This window comes from Xiphophorus couchianus, chromosome 8, assembly GCF_001444195.1.
Source record: "Xiphophorus couchianus chromosome 8, X_couchianus-1.0, whole genome shotgun sequence".
Classification (NCBI taxonomy): domain Eukaryota; kingdom Metazoa; phylum Chordata; class Actinopteri; order Cyprinodontiformes; family Poeciliidae; genus Xiphophorus; species Xiphophorus couchianus.
Window position 1 is genome coordinate 25863380 of NC_040235.1, and position 16810 is coordinate 25880189.

The window sequence follows — 16810 nt, forward strand, 5'->3', positions numbered from 1 at the left end:
GAAGTTTGGTCTGATTTAACCTCAAACAGTGACAGAAAATGGCATATGTGTCTTTTTATTCGGCGAATGTAAACTTCTGGTTTCAGCAACTGTGTAGAGCTACTTTGCGCTGCACTCTTCAAGACAATAGAGGAGAAAAGGCTTGAGAAATAATACCTGCAGGTGGGACTTTGTTACAGACGGAGCCCACTTCATAGCCTCCTTAAGGATTTCTCCACACCGCGCAGCAAAATCTTTGACAATGCTCTAAATATTACAGAAAAAAGCGTTAACGTAACATGTTCATAAGTGATTTTTGGCATTTTATTTAGCATCAAGATGAGTAAAAAAGAAAAAAAAATTACCTCCCTGGCTTCATATGTGTCCGGGGCAGTGATTCTGTACGGAGTGTCAGGAATGTCATAATACGGCTGATCTTTATGAATGTCCTGCAACACACCGTCAACACTCATAAAATCATGGTACAGATTCACAGATACACACTGCTTTGATGGATTAAACCAGGGGTGTCAAACTCCAGCCCTCCAGTCGCTGTCCTGCAGTTTTTAGATGTGCCACAGGTACAAAACGCTGGAATGAAATGGCTTAATTACCTCCTCCTTCTGTAGATCAGTTCTCTACAGCCTTGCTAATGACCTAATTATTCTATTCAGGTGTGGTGCAGCAGAGGCACATCTAAAAGTTGCAGGACACCGGCCCTTGAGGACTGGAGTTTGACACCTATGGATTAAACGATCATCACTCACTGCACTGAGGGACAGAGAGAGAGTCTGCAGGATGTCCAACATGGTCTTCAGCACCCGGCCGCTCCAAAGCAGGTGGGGGAAGCTGAGGGGAGAGATGTTGGAGTGTTTATGAAAGAATAAGAGGTCATTTTGAGAGGAAGAACTGGTGGATCAGAGCCGTCTTACGTTTCAGCGAGACCAGACAGATATTTGTCGGCCACTCTGCGGATCCGCTTGTGGATGTGGTTGAAGTTGACCAGGAGAAACTGAGCGTGGCGTTCCAGCTCCTCCTCGTGAGCTTTGGTTTTAGGCTTTTCAAACAAAAGAATATGGTAAACGGACTGTGCTTAGAAACAATAAACAACAAATACTATTATAAAAATATCTTCATTTTCTAACAGGGTTTGAAATTATTGATGTAATGCAGACATCAGGGTTGATAACAAGTACTATCAAGTTGAGTTGGTTCTAAAAGAGCGGAAAACCTCACGTACTTTTTCAGCCATCATTTGAAGGAAAACCTCAAACACCTTGTCGCTGACAGCGATTACGCACTGCATCATACCTGGAAAAACATGGATTTAATACACGAGGGACAGTATTTCTCTGTCAGAGGACAGTTTTCCTTTTCTGTCGCTCTTACCAGATTTATCCTTCTGTATGGCTCGGTCTTCAAAGTAACGAAACATGACCTGGAAGCGGTCCGAGTCCAGAGAGTGCAGCATCCTAAACATAATGAAAAACAAAAACAAAGATGGCATGAGATCATGTTGTTCGTGTAAAGAACAACGCTGCAACTAAAGATTATTTTAGTAACCAATAATTCTGATGATCAGATAAAGAAATAGCCACTGTCTACAGATTGTTTAACCACTGAAGACTTGGTTAAAGTCTTCAGTGGTTTAACCACTATTATTATTATACTATTTCTCATAGTGAGAAATAGTATTTCTCACTATGAGAAATACATTTAAAGATGCAAATAAACAAACAATTTGTTCTTGTTTTAAACAAGACAATAAACATTTTATTGCCTAAAATGCAATAAAAGAGCATTAATTTAAACCCAGTGAAGCTATGCCACTTGAGGAATGTATATGTATTTTATACAGTTTTGTCTTAGTTACTGCCCTTAATATCTTGCCTGTTTTTGAGTCTGTATTCTCTGGTTAACAATTAATCGATTAATGGACGATTATTTCAATAATCAACTTGTAATGATTAATCCAATTAATTGTTCCAGTCATAGTAAAGGTTACACTTCCTTTTGTTGTGGAGGCATCGTTTTACCTCATGTACTCCAGCCTGTAGACAGACAGCAGGTATGTGGACATGGCAAAGTCCAGCTTGTTGATGAGGGCGGCCACCTCTGGAGGCGGGTCCAGCAGGTTGATGATGGTGCTGCGCAGGTCATTCAGCTCCGCCTGTCGCGTAGCAGCTGGAGTCAGAAAACTGTGCACCTGCCTGTGTGTGTGTGTGTGTGTGAGGGCGTGTTCATACTGGAGTGACGGTGTCGTTCTTCAGCGCAGAGTTATACTGAAGCTCGGAGCGTAAAGGCTCCCCGCTGGGAAACGTCAACAGCGGCGATTTGGTCGCGATTTCACAAACTCCTTCGTACCACTCCTCCGGCCACAGGCCTGATTGTTTCAACACAGATGGAGGGAAAGAAGAAAAAGACAATGAATACAGTAGAACGCATAGATTTACAAACTTTCTGTGTAAAAAGACAGTAATTCTTGTTCTCGATATCGGCAGGTTTCAGCAAATCAAATTTAAGACTTTTAAAGACCTTTTTTAATGCCACCATGAAGGAAGTTTAAAATGGAAAAACTATACCATCCCCATCCTGCTTTATTAGAATCAAGAATAGTAAAAACTGTGAAATTTCATAGGTTCTGTTTGTGGCTCTTGGCAACAGCTTTATGTTTCTCACATTTCACGTGGCTCTCCTCAACTTTAAGATTTTTTAAAAAATTTGCACTTAAGGGCTTCATCTCCATTCACTTCCTATGCAGCTTGCGCGATGAGGCGACAATCGGTAGCTCTCCTCCAGCCAAGTGAACAATGACATTCTCGTAAATGCTGCCCTGTGATGCACAGAGAAATTTTCACCTCGAATGGAGATGACTTTTGCCTGTCGCTAAAGTTCATCACTTCCCATGTGTGGTAGATGCAAAAAGCTAGTCCTAAATTAACCTCAGAAGTTTTCAAACTCACGACAATCCACTTTCAAAATGTGACACTTTCCTGACTAAATTTCTTGTTTAGCCCAAGCTTCAAGACAGTATTTTTCTGAGAGATTAGACATATTAGTGTGAAAAATCCTTAAACATATTGAAACTAAAACTTGCCCAGAGGGTTGAGATTCTCCATTAATCTATTCAATTCCCTTAACTATCGTTTGCAGGGCTTTCCTGTAGGTCATTGTACCAAAACACAAATTTAAAATAATAATAATTAAAAAAGCAACAAATATTCTGTTGCTATGAACTGATCTTATATTTGTATCGCTAGTTTAATGTTACCTGGGGTTTTATGCCAATGTATCAGTCTAATTTCTCTGATAGAAGCCTGAAAAGATTTAAAAAATTAAGTGAATGTTTGAATCTTTTGCTTCATTTTCAGCTTGCCATACTAAAAATCTTGATAACGGAAAAAGTGAACGACAACATAAATGATTTACAAGCAGGGTTGAGTAAACGTATCGTACCTGAGCCCTCCACTGCGAATCCCATGACGACAGAGTAGAGCCAGAAGTCTCTGAACAACTTCTGCAGACGCGGCTTTGCCTCCTTTATTGGTGGCAACCTCTTCGTCAGCTGGCATGGAAAACATAGTTATGCTTAAAAACGGCCAGAAGTACACCTGGAGGTTTAGCATTCGGCACAGTGAAAAAAGGTGCTTCAGTTTACAGGTTCTCAACACAAAAAAACACAAAACAAGCAAAGAGCTGAACATCTGGATCACTTACCACGGCTATAACCGGAATGAGGACGCCGAGGTTTCCAGCACTGCTAGAGGCCTGGAGAGAAAGAAACAAAGACGTGTTTCTGCTTTCCAGCATGAAGATATTCAAAGACAAACCTCACAGTTCCATTGCTGGATAAAGTTTTTCTATCTGCATATTTTAGCTTAACATAACTAATCTTTTAGCCTCAATCTTAGCGAAGAACTGTCACAGAATCGTGTGATTTCCGTAAGATGTCTATATGAAAACTGTAAATGGGATTTTAAATTAATTTCATTAATCATTTTGATTCGTGAAATTAAGTTAGAAAGAAGATATCATTATTTGAGGTAAACAACTGACCCAGCAGTGTGAGGTTAGGCCAGCCCTGAGACTGGTGGGTATTAAAGACGGGGTTTTCGGTAACAATTCCTCCCCATGTAAACTCAAAAAGTCAAAATTCACTGTGGTTCCATCAACATTTTTATGCGCATTTAAAAAGTTGGTGGAACCTGCAAAATTGGAGACAAGTTCCTCAGTTTTGCAGAAACGTTTTTACGCTCACTTGAGGTTTGGCTTTTAAAAAAAACAAAACAGAGTTAATGTGCTAAAGGAAAGATGGAAACACATTTACTGAATAAGTTTTGACGTAGCAAATCTTCACTTCCACTAGTGGGTCTGTGCTTTACTAGAGGTACGAAACTATGAGAAACTTCTAAATCCAAATCTCCAGCTCAGAGAGGACGACTCTCTCCAAGTTTCTGAGATGTGTGATTCACACTAGTTTATAACCTCTACTTCCTGTTTATTAGAGCCACACGTAGCATCAACATCTGATGAAAGGATGCCTTATTTGCGTTGTCTTTTTTTGAGATATTTTAATAGTTGGATGAAAACAGTGAAAACAGTGAAATGGATTCAATGTGAGAGTTCAGTAAATGTTCAAATGTTGAGCGTAAATGTTAATACAAAGTGTACCTTCAGGGCCGGGCCTTTGTCCGAGGACCGCTCACTGGCTCTCTTCCCCTCTAAGCCCAGCTGCACAAAAAGCTCCAGCAGGTTGACCAGCAGCTCGTCCACCATCTGCTCAGCCTGCATGTTGGCTGCTATGTTACCCAGAGCGTTTATAACAGCCAGAGAGCAGTGTCTGCAGAAAGAGGAGGGAAGCAAGTCGGATGAAAGTCCAGCATACAGCTTTACAACATCATCGTAAATAAGCAGCAACATCTAATCAATAACTGTCTCTTATGTTTCATTTAGGAAGTTTTTACTAAACACTTGAAGATCTTTAAGGGGTACCTGTGTTTTTCAGGTACATAGTGATATTTTATATCACAATCAAGTAACTATGTTGACCTAAGTTGTTATAAAAATTCTGTATATAGCAAATATGACTTAAATTATGCTTTATAATTTTACACCCTGAAATTGGGCCTCTGTCTCTTTAAGAAACTCCTACTTTTTCTGAAGCCGTCAGGAAGTCATCGCAATATCATTAACTGTCTATTAATATTCCAACAACAGTTTTACCAGTGCTCCTCTGAAAAGTAGCTCCTATAATGAGCTCAGCAGATGTACAGTTCCTCCAGGTGTTTGCTAATTACTCCTGGCTAGTCTGAAGGAACTGAGTGGGGGCTTGGAAGCTTGGATGCTTGGAAACTGCAGCTCCGTCAGACCTTTGGCGAGCCAGATACGACTGGAGGACAAGATCGGCCTCACATGCATCGGCTGATTACCCAAAACCAAGGAAATTTTTGCACCTCTATATTAAGTGACATCTTAAAGCCGTTGGTTGCATGCCGCTTTACTATTTACAGATGCACACCACAGAATTTCAGAAGTAAATATGCTTAAATCTGTGTCCTTCTCTTTCCACTTCACACTTCTGTGTTGGTCAATCACATCAAACCCCAAAAATATGCATTAAATTTGTGGTCGTCAGGGGAAACGTGAGAATATTCCTGCATTGCATAATGGAAGAAAGATTAACTGGCCTGCATATAACCACCAGAGCTATGTTGCAAACTTGTGCCAAGGTTCCCCTCACCTGTAACCGTGATCTTTGTAGTCTTTGGTGGAGTAAACCATGGAGCTCGCTTTGACACTGATCTGCTGGAACAAATTCCACACTTCCTGGTAGATGTATTGCTAAAAGGGAAACAAGAGTGATTAAGCCACCACATACGAATGAAATTTTTTACAGCGATGACTCACTTTAAAAAAAAATTTTGTTATGTGCAAATATCCATTTATTTGAATAATTAACATCCCTGTTTGCGGCGGTGAATCAGCAGTTTATCTGCGACTAGAGGCGAGAAAAGAACCTGTCAGCTCTCACATTGCCTGTTATCACCATGCAGCCCAGCTGATCTATGATGAGGACGTCGAGCTGCGAAGGCGGCTGGCAGAACTTCTGCTGCAGGATCTGCAGGATGGGCTCCATCACCCTGGGCGTGTCGCGCAGCGCCACGGCGATGTGGCCCAAAGCTCTGATGGTGTGGTCCGGGATCAGGTGAGCATCCCTGGAAAAAGAGGGAACGACTTTAAATGATCTGTTTCAGCACAATTAGGTGGGTGATTTTTTATTTCTGGATCTGGCTAACTTGTCATTTTCCTGGTAGATGTAGAGACGGTTGGACAGACTGGCGAGGAAAGCCTCCACAATGACGTTATCCATCGTGAGGCCAGCTTTCAGGCACCTGGGGAGACAGCAAAGAGGGAATCCTGGTTTGGAACTTGGAAAAAACCCCATAACTTTCCGTTATGCTAACTGTTTTGCTACCTGATCCTTTTGAGGATTTTCTACTGGCAAAGTACATTAAAATGCATATTAGGACCTCATGGAGTTTTCTGGGATAGATTTTCTTCCTCCTTTCATTTTTACTCCCTGGAACCAAAACCAAATGAACCAAAACCAGATAGACCTCTACCCCAAAAACATCTCGGCTAGGTAATTTCAGTCCCCTCTCCTCCTCTGCAGGTCATATTTTCTGTTAACTTTAAAACAAACAACTGGAATTCTGCATTTATGCTTGCAAACACAAAATATAAAACTGAAAAAACAAGCAAGTTTATTTGCATAGCACGTTCAGCAACATGGCAGTTCAAAGTGCTTTACATTGTGGAAACATAAAAAAAACAACATAATACGCAAATCATATCATCAACAGTTGCGAAAACCAATAGACATCACATTTCATCGAATATGTGGGTCAATGTTCCATTTATTGTGGTTTAAAAGCAACTCTAAACAAAAGGTGGATTTTTAGTCTGGATTTAAAACAGAGTTTGCATCTAAATACTTAAATAAAACTAAATGGAAATTAAGCAGTTAAAAGAAGTGTGCACCTTATTTTCTTCAGAATTTCCTCAAATATGGAGAGAAACATCAAGCCTTTTTGTGTGTGTGTGTGTGTGTGTGTGTGTGTGTGTGTGTGTATATGTGCTTACTCACCTGCATATGTTATCGATGGAGATGTCCCGCAGCTGTTCGTACATGGAGGGTTGGCTCTTCTTGCTTGCACTGGTGCTGATGGTTGACTGAGAATGTTCATTGGTCACATGGATCTTGATGTCACTTCCTCCTTGAAAAGACAGTTATTTTGTAAGAAACACTCCATTAGCAAAGTGGTGGTCTCATTTCCACTAATCCGCTAATAGATGAGTTAGGTTTGTATTTAGCGCTTTTCCTAACTGAAAATGTTAAGCGCAGTTAGTTTCCCCTAAATGAAAGTTTCCAAACCAATTTCAAACGGCCACTTTACTTGGCTGTTTTGTAAACATTCAGTTGAATAAAGTTCGACATTTGGTCATCAACTGGTAAGAGTTCTTCAGGTAGTCTGATGTTTATATTCATGCTCTTATTTTGAAATGGCTGAAGACTGTTTATGCTGCAGTTTTATTTTCAACAAGACACATACAAGAAGAAAATAAAACATGGAGAGTTGAGCATAAGATTTAAACAGAAATACATTATATAAGGGCATTACATAGTATGTAAATTATAATGTCAAAATTAAACTGGTGCTCAAGGGTTGCAGTCTCAGCATTAGCTTCTGCTAAATACCAGGTTGCTAAGTACTTTTGCTAATGCTACAGCGTCAGCTGCTAGAAATAAAAATAAAATAGTGACATTATTCTGCTAAAACCATTTTTAAAAATTGTTTAAAATTAATAACGGAGGAAAATGAAATTTAGTTACGCATTATGGCAATAGTAGAGATGTAATAATCCAAGGAGCTGCATGCTACACTTTTCCTTCCACTTCACAAAAATGTTGGTTCATTTCATAGAATTAAAAAATTGGGTATTTTTACTATTTGGTGATTATGACTTAAATACGAGACATCTATGATAATGCTACATGCACCCCCTCTGTCTGAGGAGGACAACTTGTCCACTTGGGAGCGCCGTTGTTACCTGGAGCGCACTGGCTGTGATATTTGTAGAGCTTCACCAGAACAGGAGAGGGGACCACCAGGAAGTCTCTGAGAGACGTGGTGACGGAGTGCGCCACGACAGGAAAGCGCTCGCACAGACGACCCAAACCCTGCACACAAACACAACACGCACATCAAAGCCCTGGAGGTACATGGCAATGCTAACAGCTGCTAGGCATCGAGCTCTGGACCACTTTCCACTGATTTCATGCAGTCAGGAAGTAACAGTGTAGCTATGGTGGCAGCTCAGTGACCCTTTTGTCACCAAAAGAAGTCAGAGCTGGGATAGAAGGTCGAGAGAAATAAATAGAAAACCTGAAGGCACAATGGGAGTCTCTGAGTGATCAGCTAATGAGCAGCGTACCAATATGCTAAACAGATTAAATGTTACACCAACACAGTATCAAGTTAGTTCACTGCGCTCCTGCTTTCACCAGGCTAGGCGGATTGTTTTGAATTACAATGAATGTTTTACATAGAGAAGCAGGGAATTTTAGATTTTTGAACGTATGCGTATTCATCTCTTTGTAACTCAGATAAACTAAAATAATCAGCAGGTTCGACAAAAACTTTTGCAAATTTGGAAACCAATTAAATCAAATTGCACACTTTGCTAGACTACGCTCTCCTGTAATTGCTGAGAACTCACCGGACAAAAGATGAAAGTCAATTAAGTGCTTTGTAACAACGAAAACATGTTTGAGAATTTATTTCTCTCTCTTTTTTCTCACCTGTAAGCAGCATATGAGGAGGGGCATGTGGGCGATGATAACTTTACTAGACGTCTTCGACTGCAGCTTCTCTGACAGTTTGGTGCAAAGGTTCTCAGCTCCTGGTGAAAAAAACAAACAAAACAAAAACAAAACAGCTTTCAAGTAATGTGAAAAGTCAAATGACATTTTGTCAGACTGGGTCAAATGATCTGAGTCTCACCCTGTTCCTCTGTGACAGCCCAAACCATGAGGTCAACACAGGCAGCGTTGGCCTGGCAGCGCAGTTTGAGCGGGCTCAGTTCGCTCTGGAGGTACTCCACGTCATGGAGAATCCTCTGCAGCTCTGACTGGCTGCTGCTGAACTGCTCCAGCACGAAGTCGTGAACCTCCTTCACATAGTCGGTCTGAAGGTCTGAACCATGAAGAATACATTTATCTGTTAGGGAAACTATGACTAACTCTTAGTCATAGTTTTCTAAAAGATTTGAAGAAAGTCAAGAACGGTTTCCTCACCTTTCAGATTGTACAGAGTGTCTCTCAGCATTTTAAATATGGCCACATATAACGGATCACTGAACGTCTTGTAGAAAAGATGAATTTCTGGATTGCTCTATGAAGAGAACAGCACCAGTAAGTAATAACCGTTACAAGTACGGGTGCACAGACTGCAGTTTCTGGTCTGATTCTGACTTTGGCCGACACAGATTTTTTTTTTTTTTAGTCTGAAAAGTTGCTAAATAAAGCGACAGAGTTGATAAGTTGGCAACAGTGGTGTTAATCTAATTGCAAGTAATAAATCTGATATTTGTTCACAGAAAAGAGAACAAACTTCGATGTAGCAGACCTACCTCCTGGTATTCTGCTAAGATCCCATCCAGTGACTTCAAAAACGACTCGGAAACAAATTGTTCAACCTGATCAAGACAAGCAAGCAATGTTTATTTTCACAATAAACTAATGGCAGAAGATATTAACTATTTTATGTTTGCATTACTGAGGTAATAGTCTAACTACGAAGACTGAAGCCAGAACAGACTTCAGTTTTGCACTGTGCTGCGTTTAGCGGTGAAAGTGTTGAGTGTTGCTAGCGCTAACCATGTGAAGGAGCTGTCTGAGCATCTCCAGAGGGACCTGGAACTCTCCGGAGCTGCTCCCAGTGAAAAGAGGAGAGACAGAGAAGCTGGAGCTGATGGTGGAGAAGTAATAATCGGGGTCCACGGCGCTGCCATCAGGGAGGTAGGAGCCTGGGGGAAGAAAAGAAGTGCTATAAGGAGGCTCTTTTGGGAAAAAAAGTGGTGAATTAGTCAATGTGTTGTGTAACTTGAAATTACGAAAATAAATGTGTTTAATGGAATCGCAGAAATTTTAAAAAAACAAACTCTTTTTTTATAAGAAGTTTGTGTACTGGGATGAGGTGGTTTTTCGACTGGATGAAATGGATGTATTTTACAAAACTGCAATGGAAACATTATTTTTTTTACATCACACGAGTCACATGTGATCAACAGCCGGATGCTACTACTGGTGAAAATAATGAAGAAGACGACAGGAAGTGGTAGGAGGAATATTGTTTTGTTTTTTTCAGACGACGTGCAGCTGGCTCCACCAGAGTTCTCAGAGCGTCACAAAGCTCATATAAAGTTGTGTGTCATTCTAACATGTTGAATTCACAGCTCCTCTGTAAAATCACCGACTGCAATGTCTCTAAAACACTGCATAGGGAGCCGCTAAGGATTTTTCGCATTAACAAGCTTATTCACGCGTGATTTTAATTTTATTTCTTATCTAATGGAAACAACGCATTTGCCAAATTGTATTTTTTCAACATTAACGGAATGCTGACAAGAATTTGTGCACATTCATATGCAAGTAAAAGCAAACAATTGGAAATGTGAACGTGCTGCGTTTAAATTATGCTTCCCGGAGCATTTCCATTATAAATGTGTGCAAAACTTTGTCAATATCCCACTAATGTCAAAAAACACAATTTCGCAATTGTAATGCTTCCATTAAATAAGAAACGCAATTAAAATCCCATGCCAATAAGTTTGTTCATGCAATAAGTAAACACACCACAAAATCATCCTCTAACCACTTCCTGTCGTCTTCTTCTTCTTGGTTTGTGCCAGCGGCAACAACTGGTTGTTGATCAGCGGCAACAACTGGTTGTTGATCATGTGACGCAGACAAAATGTTTCCCCTGCAGTTTTGCTAAATAAACCAATTTCGAAATTGCCGTGTTTCCATTAAGTTAATTTATTTTCAAAAATTGTCAAATTGTGCAATGATATGATCAATGGAGACGGTCATGGCACTGCACAGGCTGTGTTTACCTTCAAAGTACTGCGCAGATGGATCGGCAGGAGAGCTGGGCGTCAGTCCCGTTCTCTCTGGACTTGCCTACAAAACAGACAAATGGTGTATCTTATTTTAACCTGAGTCCCAAGTCGCCTTGCCTGTTCCCCTCTGGAGCTGCTGATACCTGTTGTGAAACGCTGGACACGGAGGAGGTTTTACGTTTCAGAGAGTCTCCCTGACACACCGTGAGCAGAGAGCTCGGCAGGATGGAGCGGAAGTCGTTGAAGGAGCGCCGTCGGGCCACTTCGCTGCAGTCACGCGCAGAGAGCAACGGAGCAGCGGGTCGGGGGAACAGCTTGGACAGCAGCGGTTCGTCCGTGTTACTGTATCGCCCAAACGCCCTGGCCACACCCAGCAGGCTGGGCACAGTGTACCTGCACAGATATCCTGCGAGACGAAATGGACACAAAGGATAAGACCATCTGGAATAACTAGGTGAAACATGGAAAAACTGTAAAGGGTGTTAGGTTAGCACCTTTATCGTGAGCATCTGGATTTTTGCAGATGTCTTGGAGGACCTGCATGATGTCCATGAGTGCCTCCAGGATCTGAAATACATGGCTGGCTTTTCAAAAACTAGTTCATGAGGACGTAGCGCAAAAGTCATTAAATCTCATGTATGTCATAACTGTAAAGTTCTATCTTCAGACAAGGGAACAGATGTTATCTTATTCTTGTATCAACACTGATTTTCCTGGCCCTTATGGTGTCACGGACCATCACAGTGCATCAAGACCTCGACAACAACTGGACAAAATTCTGTACTTCTTTGACGTAAGCGGAGTAGGACACTGGCATCTTCAGGGCATTGATGTCGTCATGTAGAATAATATCAAGGGTGTGACCAGCTATCCATTGAAGGAGAAATGATAACATTCAGTAGGCCATTTATGTATCATCAGCATATCAAAAAACTCAACTGAATCGTTGGAAAAGTTGGGCCAAACAAAGGATATAGGCAAAAAGAGAAAGAAAAACAGACACAAGTATAGATCCCTGAGGATCTCCATCTAATTTAAATAAGTCGCATGTGTTATTTTCTTCTATTTCATTATTTTTTTAATACAAATGTAGCTTAAAAGTGCAGCTTGTTTATTCACAAACACACTTACTTGCTGTTTAGTCTTTTCATTCCAAACACTAAACCATTTTTAGACTATCAACACAAAATCACCTCAAACTCCTTCATGTCTAAGTACTGCAGAGATGCCTAGTGATGAATATTCTACACATACCTAGAATTGTATTGGAAGCACTTTAAATCTAGTGGCCAGAGCGTTAACGACACACATCTTGATACAGGCATAAGACTGCTGCTTTATTCAATTCGTCTGTTATTGTGTGTCTGTCCCTATCAAATAAACCTAATTAATAAATACATTTTAAAAAAAGACACCAGCTGTAATTTTACAGCGTTAGACTGTATTTCAAACACTGTGCTGATTGACCAGCGTGATCTTACAAAAACAGATGCTGTATTTCTGTTTAGCCATAGCAGCATCAATAAAAGAAACTACATACCTGACACTGAAAATGTATTCAGTTACTATTATGCCCAATGTCACTAATTGGCATCATATTAGTGCCAGTTAGATCCAATACATGTGTTGGGCATAAATAAAAATATTCTTCATTTGATTTACAATCTGCCAGACAACAAAACCACCAGTCTGCTATTTTTATTATATAATATGAAATAAATATAAGCAATAAGGGGTTAGAAACCAAGGCACCTTGATTTTATTTCAAATCTGCATCTATCCACGGCTACTCTACTAATGCACTCACTAAAAACTATGTGTCTGTGAATCCGTATGACTAAATAAGAACATATAAGCACACACCTGTCCTCTAAAGTTCTCATCTCTCTGGGCAACATCTGAGAGCAGCGTCACAAGACAAAAGCTGAAGTTTTCTGCGACTGGAAGATCGTCTGTAGGACGAGACAAAAACAGAGATTAAAACCTTCCGATGACTTGATCTGGGCACCACAGTGATACCGACCCCGCCCTTTGCGTTCCGAGCTCTCCTCGATCCACTGAACCTTGGGAAGCCCTTTGAGCAGCCCAAGAAGGTAGGGGACGATGACGTCTTTGTGCTGCAACACAACAGCATCGTCGCGTTTAGCAAGTCGCCCCTGCCGTGAACGCACGGCGAAGCGGCGGAAACGGGTTTTACCTGCAGGTTGGACTCTACCAGGAAAATCCCAAGAGCAGTCACGGCGTCCCGCCTCCTCTCATCAAGCTGGAAGACGCCTCTGAAGTCCACAGGGCACATGCAGTGCAGCTTCTGCACCTGCAGTGCAACAACACGGGTGAATAAAACAGACCTTTTGTTCAACTATATGAATTAGAAGGTAACCAAGGCCAATGCTGAAGAAGAGAGCATTGACGTAAATTCAGAGATGTGTCATTTTAGGGTTATTTCGAAAATGTATAAAGTAATAAATCAATGTGACGCCATAGTAAAATCAATGTATTGTGATAAAAAGCGTTAATGTACAGGAGCGGGCATTTATCTTATCGTTTATTATTTATCGTGATAAACTTTCTAACATGATAAGAATTTAGATTTGTCGTTGGGACGATAAAGACCAATTAATGTTTAAAGCACTCCACAACTATCTGTACTGCTAGTTTTACTATTTTCTCCATTGTTTGGTCAATGAAAGCATCAATAAATATCAATGCATTTGAAAATATGATTACTGCAGTTACCGTGAGCACTTTAGTGATACAAATTACAGTGTCCTATTTATGTAATATATTGTTAGCCAACACATTTACTGTTGACATTGCCTTCCCTGCAGGGATACTTCAGCTCCATTAGTCTTAATGATTAGGTTCCTAAACGCCTTTTAGGAACTAAGCCAAAAACCTCCTGTTACAACACATAGAGCCATTTCTACCCTCAGGTCAGCAAAATAAAAACCTTCACCCACAAATGTTACATGACCCTTTCAGAGAATTTCAGAGAAATATCTATTTTTAGGTTTTCAAATGAGGAAAATAAAAAAACATCTACAAAAAGAAAATGGATTAATTTTCTTCTATGGGATGTTGATGTTTGTGGAAAATTCAATAAAAACACCACAGCTATCTACAAAAAAATTACTATAATTATTTGGTTTTCTGTCTATTTAAGAACAAGTGGCTAAAAGTTTGTTCTCATGGATCGCTCTTGTTTGAACATTTGCCAGTAAAATATACAAGAGTGATTACAAATGCCTGTTTGTGAACTTCAAGGTTCTCCTATGGGAGAACGTCTCTGCGAGGATCATCTATGCAACATGCTACTTTTTTTTACATAATTAAAATGACTTTTTAGAGCAAAAATTATTCAACTTAATAACATAATGTGCAAAAAAACCTGAAGGAAACAAAACTGCTGTACTTTTAAAAGCCCTATGAAAATGACTGACTTTACTGACTCACTGTATAATAATCGCTGTTTTATTGTGACTTCCTGTTCTGCTTCCTACTGTGTTGCAACTTTCTCAGCGAGTCAAACAATTTCTCTGAAATCAAAGTCCAAACACCCAGAAAAAAAGCAGAACCAAACCTGACTGATCATTAATCTTAAAAACACCATGCAGTAAAGCGGTATTGTTGTCGAAACGGACCTTTCATCACATTAGGTGCTTCCTGTTTAAAACTTCCCAATTCTGAAATCTCTCCTCCAACCGGCTCAACCTCTGGCTGCTTGTACAGACAGATAAAACGGGTAGAAAAGGATATATTACAAGTATTAATGTGTATGTATAACATATTATTATTAACTTTACGACTCACACTTTCTTTGATATGGGTAATTAATATATATTTGTGTGTATGTGTTAGTAGGTGTGCATGTATGCACGTGTAAATGCAATACAAACAACTGTATATGAATTTGTCCATATATGGTCGGAAGGTGTTGGGGGTATGTTTGTGTAACGATAGGAAGTCCAATTTCAACACAGAGCAACAATAAGTTTTTATAGTAGTAAATTAATGGAAATGTATGTTGTTTAGTCCTACCTTGTTGTTATTCACATAGAAAAACTGACCGAGTAAGCAAAAATGATTATTGCTTAAGTTCTGCTGAATTTATTATTTTATCATTTAAAATAAGGCAACAGAAGAACAAATTATTATTAAGTCTTGGAGAGGAGGTAGGACTAAACAAGTCAGGACTTCTTCCCAAGTGTAAACTCATTTGGGGGATTAATTGTGTTTACTCTTGTTCTCTATGTGTTTGAAAGAACTCGGAAATTGAATTGAAATTTCATCAGAAGGGAGATTATTGTTGTCACCACTGCAACGACAAAAAGTATTAAACAGTATACATATATTAGTATGACGATGGCGTAGGGGATAAACAGAATAAACACTAGTTAGAGGGAGGAGTGCTGCGAAATATTTTTAAAAAGAGAGAGAGAGTGAAACAGAACATTGATTAAACAATTCAACAGTAGTTCAACCACAGGACAGGATGTATGGATTGAATAATTGATTAACACATGAATGGATGAATTATTTAATATAAATTCATCGTTGCTTATCAAAAAGGTCAGACTGCAACTTCAAACCAGTTTCCTGGGTTTGGCTCCTCTCAAGGTTTCTTCCTGTCTACAGTTCCTCCATTGTCGCCCTCCGCCCTGCGCATGCTCAGGATGTTTGATGTAATTCTAGTATTTACTATTAAAATAAATCCAATTGTCAAACCTAATATTTAAAATCGAACGGAGTGCATTGCAATAGAATTTTAAACAGAAGAACTTTGTAAATGTGATTCTTTTTTATTGTCTTCATCTTATTTTTTTTACTTGCTCTTTAGAATGTCATGAAACTTTTATTGGTCTTAAGAGATTTTTTTGTTTGTTTGTTTTGTACAGAGTTTCTTACATTATGTCCATAACGCACATTGGAAGTTAAAGGAGAGTAAAATAGAGGAAGAAAATCAGACAGAGCTCATCCAGCTACAGCCTGAGCAGATTAAATGCGGGCTAAAAAAAACCCACCACTGCGTAGCTACGTTTAAACCTCCAAATAACAACAAAGCTCCAAACTACCAGAGGAACGTAAAGTCAGTTCCGACCCACAGGAACACTGGAACACACCAGGTACAGAGAGAACAGCGACGTTCAGGACGTCAAAGTCAAATTCAGGGTAAAGGTTTGTTACTAGCTGCCATTACGAGCTAGCCTCGTTACCTTGTCTAGCGGCGCGTGCTGGTGAGCCGCGAGCGACCGAGCCAGAGACAGCACGGTGTTGAAGTAGAAACCTCTGCATCCTCCTCCAGTCACAGACATGTTTAACCCGGACTCCGCTACACAGACACAGACATCTTCTATCGTTCGGCCCAAGCACAGCAGATACAGAGGCTGCTGGAAGTACGGCGGGCGAGATGGCCAAACAGTGCCAAACAAGGTCATAAACCACTGTGCAACTGGAAAACAGGTTCCATCGACGCTATTTTAGAAATTTAGCATGTTCCGCTTTTTTCTGCAGTTTGACAATTCACTCTATATTTTAGAGTATTGTCCATAGTTATTATTCGTATATTACACTCAGGCTATGAACTTGTAAAATGTCTCGAGATGAGCTGAATTCATATTCATTCAGGTGAGATTTGGGCTTCATATTT

General features: G+C 40.0%; 1 protein-coding gene across 2 annotated transcripts in view; it reads right to left on the minus strand.

Moving 5' to 3' along the window:
- pi4kaa (phosphatidylinositol 4-kinase, catalytic, alpha a) overlaps positions 1 to 16613 on the minus strand; it is a 31451-nt gene extending 14838 nt beyond the window's left edge. For both annotated transcript variants that reach the window (XM_028025247.1, XM_028025246.1), the window contains exons 1-28: positions 16377 to 16613; positions 13361 to 13477; positions 13187 to 13280; positions 13027 to 13115; positions 11658 to 11730; positions 11307 to 11569; positions 11158 to 11224; positions 9920 to 10068; positions 9673 to 9738; positions 9338 to 9434; positions 9045 to 9236; positions 8843 to 8943; positions 8092 to 8221; positions 7127 to 7256; positions 6276 to 6371; positions 6011 to 6194; positions 5720 to 5820; positions 4651 to 4819; positions 3697 to 3747; positions 3436 to 3544; positions 2226 to 2362; positions 2016 to 2149; positions 1369 to 1451; positions 1220 to 1290; positions 912 to 1036; positions 747 to 828; positions 345 to 428; positions 157 to 246 (exon numbers count right to left, since the gene is read on the minus strand). In XM_028025247.1, the coding sequence (XP_027881048.1) occupies positions 157 to 246; positions 345 to 428; positions 747 to 828; positions 912 to 1036; positions 1220 to 1290; positions 1369 to 1451; positions 2016 to 2149; positions 2226 to 2362; positions 3436 to 3544; positions 3697 to 3747; positions 4651 to 4819; positions 5720 to 5820; positions 6011 to 6194; positions 6276 to 6371; positions 7127 to 7256; positions 8092 to 8221; positions 8843 to 8943; positions 9045 to 9236; positions 9338 to 9434; positions 9673 to 9738; positions 9920 to 10068; positions 11158 to 11224; positions 11307 to 11569; positions 11658 to 11730; positions 13027 to 13115; positions 13187 to 13280; positions 13361 to 13477; positions 16377 to 16598 (3306 nt within the window). In that variant the 5' untranslated portion in view covers positions 16599 to 16613. The remainder of the gene's footprint in view (positions 1 to 156; positions 247 to 344; positions 429 to 746; positions 829 to 911; positions 1037 to 1219; positions 1291 to 1368; positions 1452 to 2015; positions 2150 to 2225; positions 2363 to 3435; positions 3545 to 3696; positions 3748 to 4650; positions 4820 to 5719; positions 5821 to 6010; positions 6195 to 6275; positions 6372 to 7126; positions 7257 to 8091; positions 8222 to 8842; positions 8944 to 9044; positions 9237 to 9337; positions 9435 to 9672; positions 9739 to 9919; positions 10069 to 11157; positions 11225 to 11306; positions 11570 to 11657; positions 11731 to 13026; positions 13116 to 13186; positions 13281 to 13360; positions 13478 to 16376) is intronic.
- Between the last annotated feature and the right edge of the window lie 197 nt (positions 16614 to 16810).